The 12,535-nt window shown below is 36.2% G+C and overlaps 1 protein-coding gene across 2 annotated transcripts in view; it reads right to left on the minus strand.

The window, feature by feature from the left end:
• Positions 1-207: 207 nt before the first annotated feature.
• LOC104898653 (uncharacterized) overlaps positions 208-12,535 on the minus strand; it is a 31,688-nt gene continuing 19,360 nt past the window's right edge. For both annotated transcript variants that reach the window (XM_048645039.2, XM_010685754.4), the window contains exons 14-17: positions 12,339-12,491; positions 12,135-12,230; positions 6,653-6,972; positions 208-978 (exon numbers count right to left, since the gene is read on the minus strand). In XM_048645039.2, the coding sequence (XP_048500996.1) occupies positions 718-978; positions 6,653-6,972; positions 12,135-12,230; positions 12,339-12,491 (830 nt within the window). In that variant the 3' untranslated portion in view covers positions 208-717. The remainder of the gene's footprint in view (positions 979-6,652; positions 6,973-12,134; positions 12,231-12,338; positions 12,492-12,535) is intronic.

Raw genomic sequence — 12,535 nt, forward strand, 5'->3', positions numbered from 1 at the left:
CATCCTTACTTCAGATGAAAATCAATAACAACGAAAATATATTGATTCCTTCATCAGATTTTATGAGCAGCTTATGGGGACATAATTGCAACAAAATCCAGGTTCATCAAGCTGTTGTGAGGAAAGACAAGTCTTTCTTTCTTTGAGGGGAGGTAATTTAATATCTGCGCAACAGGTAAATATGTTCTGCTCTCCTTGCGGATGATGTGAAGTATCGTTAATATGTGGAATATTTTCACTGTAGCAAATAATAAGAACCTGTGCGGCTGTACATGCCACAACCAGCAAGTTAGCTCTACACTACCTTAACACTAAATACAGTTGAAAAGCACATCATCTAAGGTGGCGAAGAAAAATAACTCAACTGAGATACAAATCAAATATTTTCATTCTCATGAACAGCCTTCGGCCATCTCTTTGAGATTCATCATTGACAAAAGCAATCCCGTTTCTCTTTTTTGTCCTTTGTTTTCTTTTTCTTTTTTGGGCTTACCCTTTGTTTTCTTTCTTTTTTGCCTCGTACAAATTTATCTCTACAATTGAGACTTCCATTCTGAAAGTCAAAACTAGATTAATTTCCTACCCAGTCCCCTTCCTAAAAGACATTAAGATTGGGTAGAAAGCTAAATCCTACACCTAATGCACGGCAGATTGTGCCCTGCCTATCTTCTACAATAAACAGCCTAGAAAAATTACACTGAGAAAGCAGGAGGTAAATTACAGCTTCTGCCTATATTTTACCGATGCTTCTTTCATGGAATTATCGATATGGTGGATGCCGCCTCTAAAGCGACCAAGCCATGATAACCTTATTTCACTGGCACCGGTACATTGATCCTCACTTTCCTCCTCGTTGCTGAAAAGTGTTTGATCTGAACAGTCCAGAGAAGCTCCACACGCTAGGTTATACGACTGGCATGCTGAGTGGCAGACTCTAAGCCTGTTGTCACCATCCATGTCGCACTTTTGAATTGAGATCTGGCATACACATGGTGCCTCAATTGATTATCACTTTCATGCATATATCGCGGAGAATATTATACACAAATGTTAAAAATGAAAATGACATAATATGCGCTATCCACTATAATATGCGCTATCCACTGACGAAATATTCCTCCATTTCAAAATACATTGTTTAACTTCCACACTATTTTCACACACCCCTTTGACTATGCTTTGTGTTCCAATGTAAGTAAATTATAGTCATGTGAGATCTTGTTAGATTTGTCTCCACATATATTTTTAAAATATAAACTTTTTGTAATTAAATCTATATAGGAAATTAGATATATTAATGGTTAAAAATATGCATTGGCAAGTGTATCAAGTATTCTGAAACAAGGGAAGTATATATTTATATCATGTCTCACTTAACAGGCTTATTTGGATTTGGCCAAGAAGTTAATTTTTCTGCAAGATACTATCTCAGTGCCATCTGGGGAAACACTTGAGCTAGGGGGCGCATTGCGTCTTCAATGCTTAGCAGCGGCATATCAGCAATGCATGCAATGTATGCACGTGCTTTAGGCGCCAAAGAACCAATGCATGCCTTGGACACTAAGGCATTGTGACGCCAAGATATATCCCTTTGTTATGCTTAAAGACATGTCCTTAAGTTGTTTTACTTTGATACCTTATATACTTCCTTGTTTAGTATGACAGCCACACATTTCACTAATCCAGTAGGGAGTAGACTTTTGTGTGGGATATAGATGTTCTCTCCTCTTCCAATTGGGATTACTTTGTTTTCAGTAACCTTGTCTACATCAACTTGTGATAGACTACTGTTAGAATTGCAACTGTAGATACAAGTAAAAACTCTTCTTATTTGGCACATTGATTGAGAATTGAAGAGCTCAAATGAAATTAATTTCTCTTAATTAGCTTATAGAGTGTTTGGAGCTTAAAGAGACTATGCAAATTATCTCTACTTTTTTTATGTCTTCTCACTTGCCTAGAGATGGCAATAAACGGAGACAAGGTTGAGCATTTGAGGGATGTAGGGCTTAAACATGCTCACAGGTCACAAGTTATAATGTAATGCGAAAACTAGTCCACCGAAAAAAGGGATTTGAAAACCAATCACTACTTATCATTTGAAGGTTAGACCATTATATTCTTATAAAAAAAAGGTTAGACCATTATTTCAACATATAAATAGAGATAGAAAGTATACCCACGAGTAGTCAAACGAGTTGGCCAACTGACGAGATAAAAATATGTAGCCAAACTATTCATAATTAGTAATTCCATGAACAGCAGGTGAAGGGGCTCTACACATCTTCAAAACTCACTGTCTGTGCACTTCCTAATATACTCGTATCAAGCTAAAGACAAAATGATCCTACAAGAAACACATAGGATCCCAAATAACAAAGCAAACCTCCTTGCACGTATAGAACGAAGGTGCTAGTAAAATTGACTATGGTTTCCTATTGGAGGAGGTTGGTTTCTTGGTTGAGGTTAGTGGAGCGAAAACTACAGATATTAGTGGTGTAGTTGCCAACATCATCTTTGCAAAATTCACAAAACCCAATTGGCAATGACAAGTGAGAAAAAGAGTTGTGGTTAAATGAATTGAAGTTTCTGGATGGCTATGGTTTGCCATCTATCTAAAGTGGCATCTTTTCTTCCTTACATTTCTTTTTTACAAATGTCTACAGAAAACTAGAACCATATTTGAAATGAGAATACTAATCTTGTTCACTATGGGAATATTACTAAAGATCCAATCTCATATGGATTTGTGAGCAAAGAAGCTTATTTCAATGAATTGTTAGATTTTCCGGGAAGTGGGCGCAAAAAAAGAGAAACTCTCCATAGTTGTTCATGACTGATCTCCAAACTTAGCAACAATTGAGGTAGGATATTTTACAAAGTAGAGATTTGATGGGGAAGCAAATAGATTGTAAAAATTATTATTTTACTGATTTTCATAACTTTTGGGTGTGGTTTACTTTACAGATGAAAATAGCAAATCTGCTGTTTTATGAGCTCAATGGTATGTTTAATGTTCAGTCAATATTGTTCTTTCTGTCACCTTCGGTGTTAGTTGGAGCTGATTTATTCCTTGCTCAGGAATTATAAAAGATGCGTCGTGGTAATGTGTTTCTTTATGATTGATGAATCTTTGGTATGATTAGCAATGACTTGAAATGGTAAGCAAAAAATTTGTTCTTTGTGAAATTTAATGGAGCAATTTCATCCTTAATCCTTTATGTGCTTCTTCAAAAAAAGTTTGAAGCATAGATGAACTAATAGGCAATACTCTTCAGTAATCTTAAGAGTTCTCATTGTTGAACATTTGAGTCATTAACTTGTAACTATCATGGAAAGAGTTGAGTTTATAAAAATTGATGAGCTTGAGCTACCTTTTCATATTGTTAGAACCAAAAAGTACACTTATTGTGTTTTGTATTCATCTTGTTGATGGTGACCAGAAATGAATGGTGTGCATGGTGCACCCAGTAAATTTGTTCCATTTTCAATGAGTAAATGTTCTATTTCAACAAATGTTAGTTTTAAGCATATTTTTCAGAGAAAAAATATGTTCTATATCCATAAAAATTGTTCTAATTTCAATAAGTAAATGTTCTATTTCAATAAACGTTCGCTTTAAGCATATTTTTCAGCAAAAATGTATATTATATTTTCCGTGAAAATTGTTCTATTTTCCGTGAAAAATGTTCTATTTTCAATAAGAAAATGTTATGTTTCAATAAATGTTCGTTTTAAGCTTATTTTTTAGTCGAAAATTATGTTTTATTTTCCGTGAAAATTGTTCTATTTTCAATAAACAAATGTTCTATTTAAAAAATGTTCGTTTCCATCTTATTTTTCAACAAAAATATTTTCTATTTTTCGTAAAAATATGTTCTATGTTTAATGAGCAAATGTTTTATTTAAGTAATTAAATTATGGTAATGTTCCAACTCAACAGTAAAATGTTCATTTTCATAATTCGATTTTGATAATGTTTCACTCCAATAGTAAAATGTTCGTTATGGTAAGTAAACTTTTGTAATGTTCCACTTCAAAAACAAAATGTTTGTTTTCATAAGTAAATTCTTGTAATGTTTCATTTCAACAGTAAAATGTTTGTTTTCGTTCTCATAAATGTTCTATTTTGTGTAATGGGAGCACCATTCTCATTGTGCTCGTGGGAGCACAATCCACGAAATAGAAACTTAGACTAGAAACTCTCCATCCAAAGAGTTAGGATCCAACCCTTTAATTTTATTGTTCCTTCTATTTGGCTCCACTTAAATCAATATTAGATTTCACACTGCCAGATAAAAACAAATTAGGAGTTTCAATACATATTTCAAACCATAAAATTTAAATCACTAAAATCAAGAAATCATTTTAACCTACACCAATTTGTTTTAAGATACAATGGAATCCTTACCTTATATGATACTAGCCTTCTTTGCATGCGATGCATGCGTGGATTATTTTGGCGATTATTATTAAATTTCATCTAAATGTAATTTTGAAGAATGTAATTTATAATCATCATCAGTTCTAATTAGATATCATGTGGTGTAAATACAAAATATAAAAATTACTTGATGAAGAAGTTGTTTTCTTGGTATTTCTATTACTTGTTAATGGATGTTGGCATTATTATTGCATTTAATTGGGGGACACCATAGCTCCCCCTTGACTTATATAATAGAGACTAGTGGAAAAATCTTTCAAATTCTAGACAAGTTTTTGCTGTTCTTGAAGCAAAGATACAAGTTCTTTATTTGTTTGAGTCCAAAGTAGTGTTATCAAAACTGCTTCTGTTTTCAGTTATAATTCGTTTATTTTGGATCATCTCTTCTTTCTTGGGTGTGTCAAAATTTTGCTTCATGATCAAGCAAAGAGGTTGCTGGATGGATAATATCTACTTTGAGATTAAGAAAACATTTTCTCTGTTTTGGCGCAAAGGAGAAGCTGGAAGTTACTTGGAGGCCAAGTTTACAACGCAAGCCGATGTTTTCCAAGATGATCCACACATTTGTTGCTCCGTATCATTTAAGATTCTGCGAAAGCAGTTGGAGCATTTTGGAATCAAGGAAAGAAGCTTGTTCGCACAGCAAGCATACCCATGACTGTTGCGGCAGCTGGTTCGGCGTATTACTCTAGATTTTTGAAACTATTTTCCTTGCTTGACAAGGCAGGTAAACTATCTTGATTTGTTCGGGTCAATGCTTTCATATCCAATAAATAAGGCTTTGGAGTCATCCTTTTTACAGCATTAAGTAGGTTTACTTCTAAGGTATATTAGGATCCTAGAGCGTTTCAGTGTGCTTTACTACAGGCTAGCTATAATTTAATTAGGTTGTTTTAGTTGTTTTAATCCAAGTTTATGTAGGAAATAATATAACATGAGCTAGGGACTTAATCTAAATGAAGTAGGAAAGTTTTTCATTACAAATTGAAATAAGACCTTGTGGTTGTACTAGTTTCACCACATAAGTGTGACTCAAAGCTAAAGAACATTTAATTTGGCAAGTGCAATCAAATTTAAGACCCTTAGATTAGGAGTTAAAGATTCTGATTAAGTTGGATTACTTGAAACCTTTGGTAATTGAAGCCTTAGTGTTAGAACTTAAACCCTTAATTTCATCTGATTGAGTGGAAGTTGAAGGAAACTAAGCCAATATCCGTCCAGATACATATGAGTTAACCAATACAAAATCCCATGCACCTCTAGATATTTCGAGTCCACCAGAAACCTAATTCTCATAACTAAAAGAAAATACCAAACAATTACGCTAATTAACATGAAGAACACAATCCATTGGAGCAGGTTTTGACTTATTCAGAACATGACGTAGGAAGGGAGGATAAAGGAAGCTAAAGAAGCAGACATATAGAAAAAAATCCAACGGGAAAGAGGGAACATCCAGAATGGGGACATCATATGTAATGTGTGATTGATGTCTTGTATTTTGTGACTTCAATTCATTAATCCATATTTTGTGTCAAATTATTGGAACTAGTTCTAGGTAGAGGTTGCTTTGAGCTCATTTCTCCATCCAAGTTCATATTTTAGTTTGCTTTGACCTTCATCATCCTAGTGACTGGAGGATTAAGTCTTTATTGTTCCTACATTTGCCTCACTAAATCAAATCAAAACTCTAAAACATTCCATCTTCTGTTTCTCCACACAAAATTGGAAATACTCCAAGGGCCTCAAACATGCTTCATTAGTAGCAAAGTCCAGTAACACATACTTCCATAGATAATCGTCCCAAAAGGAAAAGACAACAAACAGTGAACCCCCACAGGCACCAGGGGGTAAAATTTATGATAAGTGATACTATACTAAACCAGAAGAGAGCAAACAAAATCCTGCTTTTGTTTGAGACAAGCCAATAGGACTAGTGTTCGCATGAGCTATATATATTATAACTTAGTTTGTGATGCATTTTTACTCATTTTAAAACCCTTATGGACAAGTATAACCGTGGGGTTTTCAGCTTACTTCAAATATATAGATAATGTAATGCATTAGGCTCATTGTACAGCACTTTATGAGAACTCCGATATTAGGATGTTGTAGAAAATGTGAAAGATCCCCTAGTTATCTCAGCACATGGAATTTACCAAGAAAATAATTGGACTTGCATAAATCATAGTTGGCTAACAAACTTACCCAGCATGCTAGCCGTTTAGCAGCTTCACCACAATAACTGCTTCCAAAAATGTTGAATAATTTCCGTGCACCACCTGGGAAGAGGCGGTGATAGTTCGGCATGACAACCACCTCCTCAAGTTGCTGCAATATACTTGGTTCACTGGGAGCACAGTGTTGCCCTGAGAAATCATCTTGAAGGACATTTTGGCAGACTGAGAGAGTTGAAATCAACAATGAACTGTTTTGGCATGTATAGCCAGCATAATCCGAACAACGGAACTCACAAATTCCATTGTCACAAACACCTCCATGAAGGCTGCATTGCTCATCACAGACAGCTGCACATCACATCCAAGTAAAACACATCAAGTGAACAAAGAGGCAAATACTATATTATAAATTGCGCAGAACCACATGCAAGGCAATGAATTTTGCTACTTTGTCTTGAAAATTTCGCTAGCCAAACCTCTAGATCATATAAGAGAGCCACTGAAAAGAAGATAACCTTTTCAAACTTGCCTTAGACAACTTTTTTTGATCCCGTGCAACGCACAGGCTTTAATGTTAGATGTGACTTACTATTGTAATTTTTATACTCACTATGATGTGTGATGATAGACAATTGGTCTGATTATTATGAAGATTGGATTTTAAAATACTCATTGAGAATTGATTTACATTAAGGAGTATCACTTCACCAATTAGATTAAAGCTTTGAACAGTTCATATGCCAATATCGAGAGATCACAAGTTTATGCCATTTAAGGTGACATCTTTTAGATATATGCATTTTACTTTGGTCAAAGTTTAAATACTTTGGATGTGTATACTACCCAGTATATTGCTAAGACTCAAATGAACCTCCCCTGCTATACACATAGGCTATGTTTAGTTCACCTGAAATTTTCTGATCTGAACTTATCTATTCTGATTTACAATATCTTATCTTTTATAAAACATATTATTACTTTGTAATTCATTATTATGCAATACATTATAAGATCTTATTTATAGTATTACTATTATTATCATTTTATTTCTATCACAACTTTTACTCAACTCTTTTTTTTCATATAAAATAAAATAAGATATACAAACAACTATTACTTGCGCAAGAAAGAAATGGATAGCGTGCAGCTTCAAATAGCTAGAGAGATTAGGAATTCGATAGGAAGGGGTGTACGGGATTTAAATTTATAATTTGTATCTCGCACTTAGCTTATTTTTATTTTGAAATGTAATCCGAACTTAGTAGTTTTGTTGTCATGAATTTGAACTATCATATTTTATATATTTCTTATTTTTGCGTCAATGTTATGTTCTTAACACGTGGCTTTTAATTTTCTAGTATTTAATAACAACAAAATAACTTAAAATGATGATAACAATGACATTTCTAATGATAATAGCGAGATTAATAATAATTACCAATATTAATAATTAATAAGTACAACAGCAACAATAATAATCTTTTTGAACAAGTGTACTAGTAAATAATAGTATTAATAGTAATAATGAGTTTTTAAATATAAGCATGATCTGATCTGAACTTATTTTTTCTGATCTGATTAGATCTGAAATAAGCAAAAAAGGTGAACTGAACATAGCCTTATGCTAGGAAGAGAAAGAATGATCTAGCGATAGTGAAGGGCATTGATGTAGTTAACACGTGGTGAAGGGTGTAATGGAAAGTTAGGCAATAGGCCACCCAGCACGTAGAACCGGTGGTTGGAAAACCAATGGTGGACTTCCAAAAAACTCTCACTACCCAGGTCGCCAAGAGTCTGGAAAAGGCCACCCAGCAGTTAGGAGGTGAGTTCATCTCATTCTCAGGGAGCCCTCTGGGGGAAGAATCACGTGTGGTAGAGAGAACAATGAGATGCTGATGAATAATAATTAGAGGCAGGAGAAAGTAGAGGGTAAGATCGACTCTCAAACCTCTATAAAGTAGTGAGGTGGCGCGTGAGGCTTCTCGCCTAGATTTGATTCAATCGAGACCGGGGTGGAAAGATGGACTCGGGGGGAGTGGGAACTAGGAAGGGTTTGGGGGGAAGGATAGAAATGTTTAACCATTCTTTACCTTCATGGTGTTGGACTATTCAATCCAGGGGAGGGCATACCATGGTCCATGGGGGAGGACGAAGAGATTGGACTTGTCCATTTTCACAGGATCCATCCCACATGGGTGGATCCCTCGTGCAGAGTGGTTTTCCAGCTTTTACAGGTTCACGTAGAATAAAAGAAGCAGTGGTTTTCTTGGAAGGAGATGTTCTCCTTTGGTACCAATGGAAGCACCGCCATCGATCATTTTTTCGATGGGAGGAATTGGTGGGCCTCTAGGTGCAATTATTCCAACCTGTGTCCACCAGCTGTCTACACGAGCAATGGTTGGGTCACAGCCAGCTGGGTGGTGCAGAAAATTATGGACGGCGATTTCTTGAGTTGATAGCCCCATAGGCCATAAGAGGGAATCCCATAAGAAGTGACTAGGGTCAAATCATAAGTGTGCTAAGGAGAATGTCAAGAATCAAGACTGAATTGCGGATTATTAGGCCTAAGATCATGCAATAGACCCAGCCTTGAACATTGAGAATAAGTCAAAAGTTGCGATCCACAAGGATTGGAAGGGCAAACACACAACAAACTATACTGCGAGAGAAATTTTGGCTAAGCCAATAGTGTTGGGCCCAGCAACTACTCGTCTAAAACCAACCACGGCAATCATCCCACCCAATTTTCATATTCCAAAACCTCCATTTCCGGCCCAAACACTAACCTAGAGTCCCACCTCTACCGAAAACCAAATCAAACGAACCCATTACCCATTGCTTGACCATATGAGAATTAAGAAGACTGAGTGAAAAGGAATTCCAATTCAAGAGGGAATTCCAAATGTGATGATAAATGGTATGTGAGCCATAGATGCAAGAAAAAAGTTAGTTTTCTCTTAACCTATGAGGGAGATGAGGGAATTCATCGCAAATAAGTACATGCACCCAAGTGCATGTAGAGCATGGTGCACCCTTTTCTAAACTACGTCGTTTCATCATTTTTAGACTCTACCGCATTTTTCGATCAAATCGATTATTCGTTCATTTAAAAGACCGAAGCTACGATCAGATCCGATTGGATCTGATCCGTATCAGATTCCACAGATCCAGCCGATTGGGTCTGGTCCTATCCGACCCAACCCAGGAACTTAGAACGGCCGGCTCGTAATTTTAAAAAATTATTGTTATTTACTTCCTTGAATTTTGCAACTAAAGATTCCTTTTTCAAATTCAAATTTAAAAGGTATATGTTCTTTTACCTTAAGTGTCGATGTTCATTTACTATATATTCTATTCATTATAAAATTTGTTCTTTTATAAAAATAAATTTACACGTTCTTTAATTTTAAGTCGTGTGTTCTTTTTTAAAGCAGATAAGTTGTTGAAAAAAGTTCATTTACTATATATTCTTTCATTATAACCTTTGTTCTTTTATAAATATAAATTTACACATTCTTTAATTTTAAGTCGCGTGTTCTTTTTTAAAGCAGATAAGTTGTTGAAAAAAGTTCGTGTTCTTTTATATAAATGGTATAATCTGCGTGGGTGCACAATGAGCATTGTGCACCCTAGTGCATAATCCACGCTATGGGAAGAGGAATTTTGTTAACTTGGATTCCCCTAAAAGCAAACAAATAGATACCAAATGGCAATGGATCCTGGAACTGATCCGGATTCGTGGATCCAGATCTGTTTTTCAGGATCTGGATCCTAAAAATTTAGACCCGACGGATCATACTCGAATCCGAGACAGGTGGTCAAAATGCGGATGTGGGTATGGGTGTAATTCGTACATCCGTCTTTTTTTAAGGATGGGCAAGTATATAAAATAAACTCAATGCCCAAATAATCCTAAATAAGAAGGCAGCGAGCAGCCTTCCCCACCCAAGTCCCCCTTCTCTCTCCTCGGTCCTCCTCGAAGAACGACCACCAACGCCCATCTCAAAAGATATGACAAGTGCACAGCCACCGCAAAAAGCATGACCACCGACACCCAAGTCCCCTTCTCGAAGTACGAAGGCCACCTCGAAAAGCTCAACCAACTCTTCTAACCCGTTCCCTCTAGCAGGAGGTTCCCTCTTTGAAAGAATATAAACTCTATTACACCAAACGAGAAAATTTAATGGTATCATACTTCACATTAAAATTGATTCCTTATTTCCCATTCTCTAACCGATAAGTACCTGTTTCCTTCCTGTATTTATGGAATTTTTATATCTTATTTTAGATATTTTTCATGATTATGCTAACGGTCAACTAAGAAAACCTAATGTGGCAGATATGTTGAGTTATGAGATAGCTTAATTCAATTAAATTTTACTTTGTTAGTGGAACTGCTAGTTTGTGATTTAGATAATTGATTTATGGTCTTCAATTCTTAACGAAATTAATTTAGGCTCATGGCTTTGATTTCAGAAGTTTGTGCTTGGGAAAATATTTTAATGTGCAAAGTAGGTAAAATAATATATATTAGATAAATCTGTTTTGGACCCGGATCGGCAGTATCTGGATCTGAGTCCTATTTTTTTAAGTCCCGTCAGATCTGAATCCAACGTCGGAAAACGGATCTGTATCTAGGACAATAAGGACCTGGTCCAGATCCAACCTGTTGCCATCCCTAGATACCACCCACCATGGTGTTAAAAAATTGTCGTCTTGGTTCGGTTCGTTCGAGATGGAATGAACAACTTTGGTGGACCGAGTTTGACCGTTACAACCCGGTGTTTTATTAAAGGCTGTGATTTTGCCCGAATTGACCATGACAAGGTTCAGCAACCCATTCTTGTGTACAAAGGTAGATTGAACTTACACACGGGGATGCTACAAGCGCATCCTACCTATCCAATTGGAGGACATTCCATGGTGCATAAACCCCATTGGTGAATGGCATCTGAATAGCTTTGGAAGGGAATGAGGAAGGACATTGAGAAGTTTGGTCAAGCCTGTTCTACTTGCCAACATGCCAACAGCAAAAGTCATATACCTCGAGTCGACTTATCCAATACCTACGCATTCCAACAAGAATATGGAAGGATGTCATGTGGACTTTGTAGAAGGCTTACCAAAATCCTTAGAGGTGGACATGATTTTGGTGGTGGTGGATAAACTATACAGATTTGGGAATTTCTTGAGTCTTTAAGCATCCGGGGACAGCCACTCAGTGCCAAAACTCTTTATGAAGGATGGAGTACATTTACATGCTCCGTTGTATTTATTAATAATGTGTAATGACAAAAAATAGTTGCTTGAAGATGCATTGTGAAGACTGTAGAAGTCCAATGGAGCATTCTCTTAGGGACAGGGAATAATATTGATTGCTAGACATCAGACAGATATAAATAACAGTTATGCATGAGACAGTAATATCTCCAGTTTCAGCAAAAGCATATAGCCAATAGCTGATCCAACCATAATCCTCAGCCTAATAGCTATGGTTTTATCAATGTTACCTGTGGAGCAGTCAATGCCTGTGTATCCGTTCTGACATTCACAGATCCCATTGTCAAGGCATGTGCCATGTTTGCTACAGTTAGTAGGACAGAGGCCTGTAAAACATTTTTAGCCCACAATTTCAAAAGGCATGGCCAAAAAACAGTGTCCACCTATATTTTTTAGTGAACATTGACGAGTGAATAGGGCAAAGGGAAACTTACGTTTATTACAGTGATGGCCATGGAACCCCATAAAGCAATGACACCTTCCATTCACACAATCTCCATTAAAGTTGCACGAATTAGGACATTGACCTGATATTGGAAGTGAGGACGTGGTGCAAAGTTCATGGTAAGCAGGGCAAACCAGTTCACCTAAATAAACCAGGAAGAAAGTTTCAGGGCGACGGACAAAATAT

Source organism: Beta vulgaris, chromosome 1 (genome assembly GCF_026745355.1).
Source record: "Beta vulgaris subsp. vulgaris cultivar EL10 chromosome 1, EL10.2, whole genome shotgun sequence".
NCBI classification, from domain to species: Eukaryota; Viridiplantae; Streptophyta; class Magnoliopsida; order Caryophyllales; family Amaranthaceae; genus Beta; species Beta vulgaris.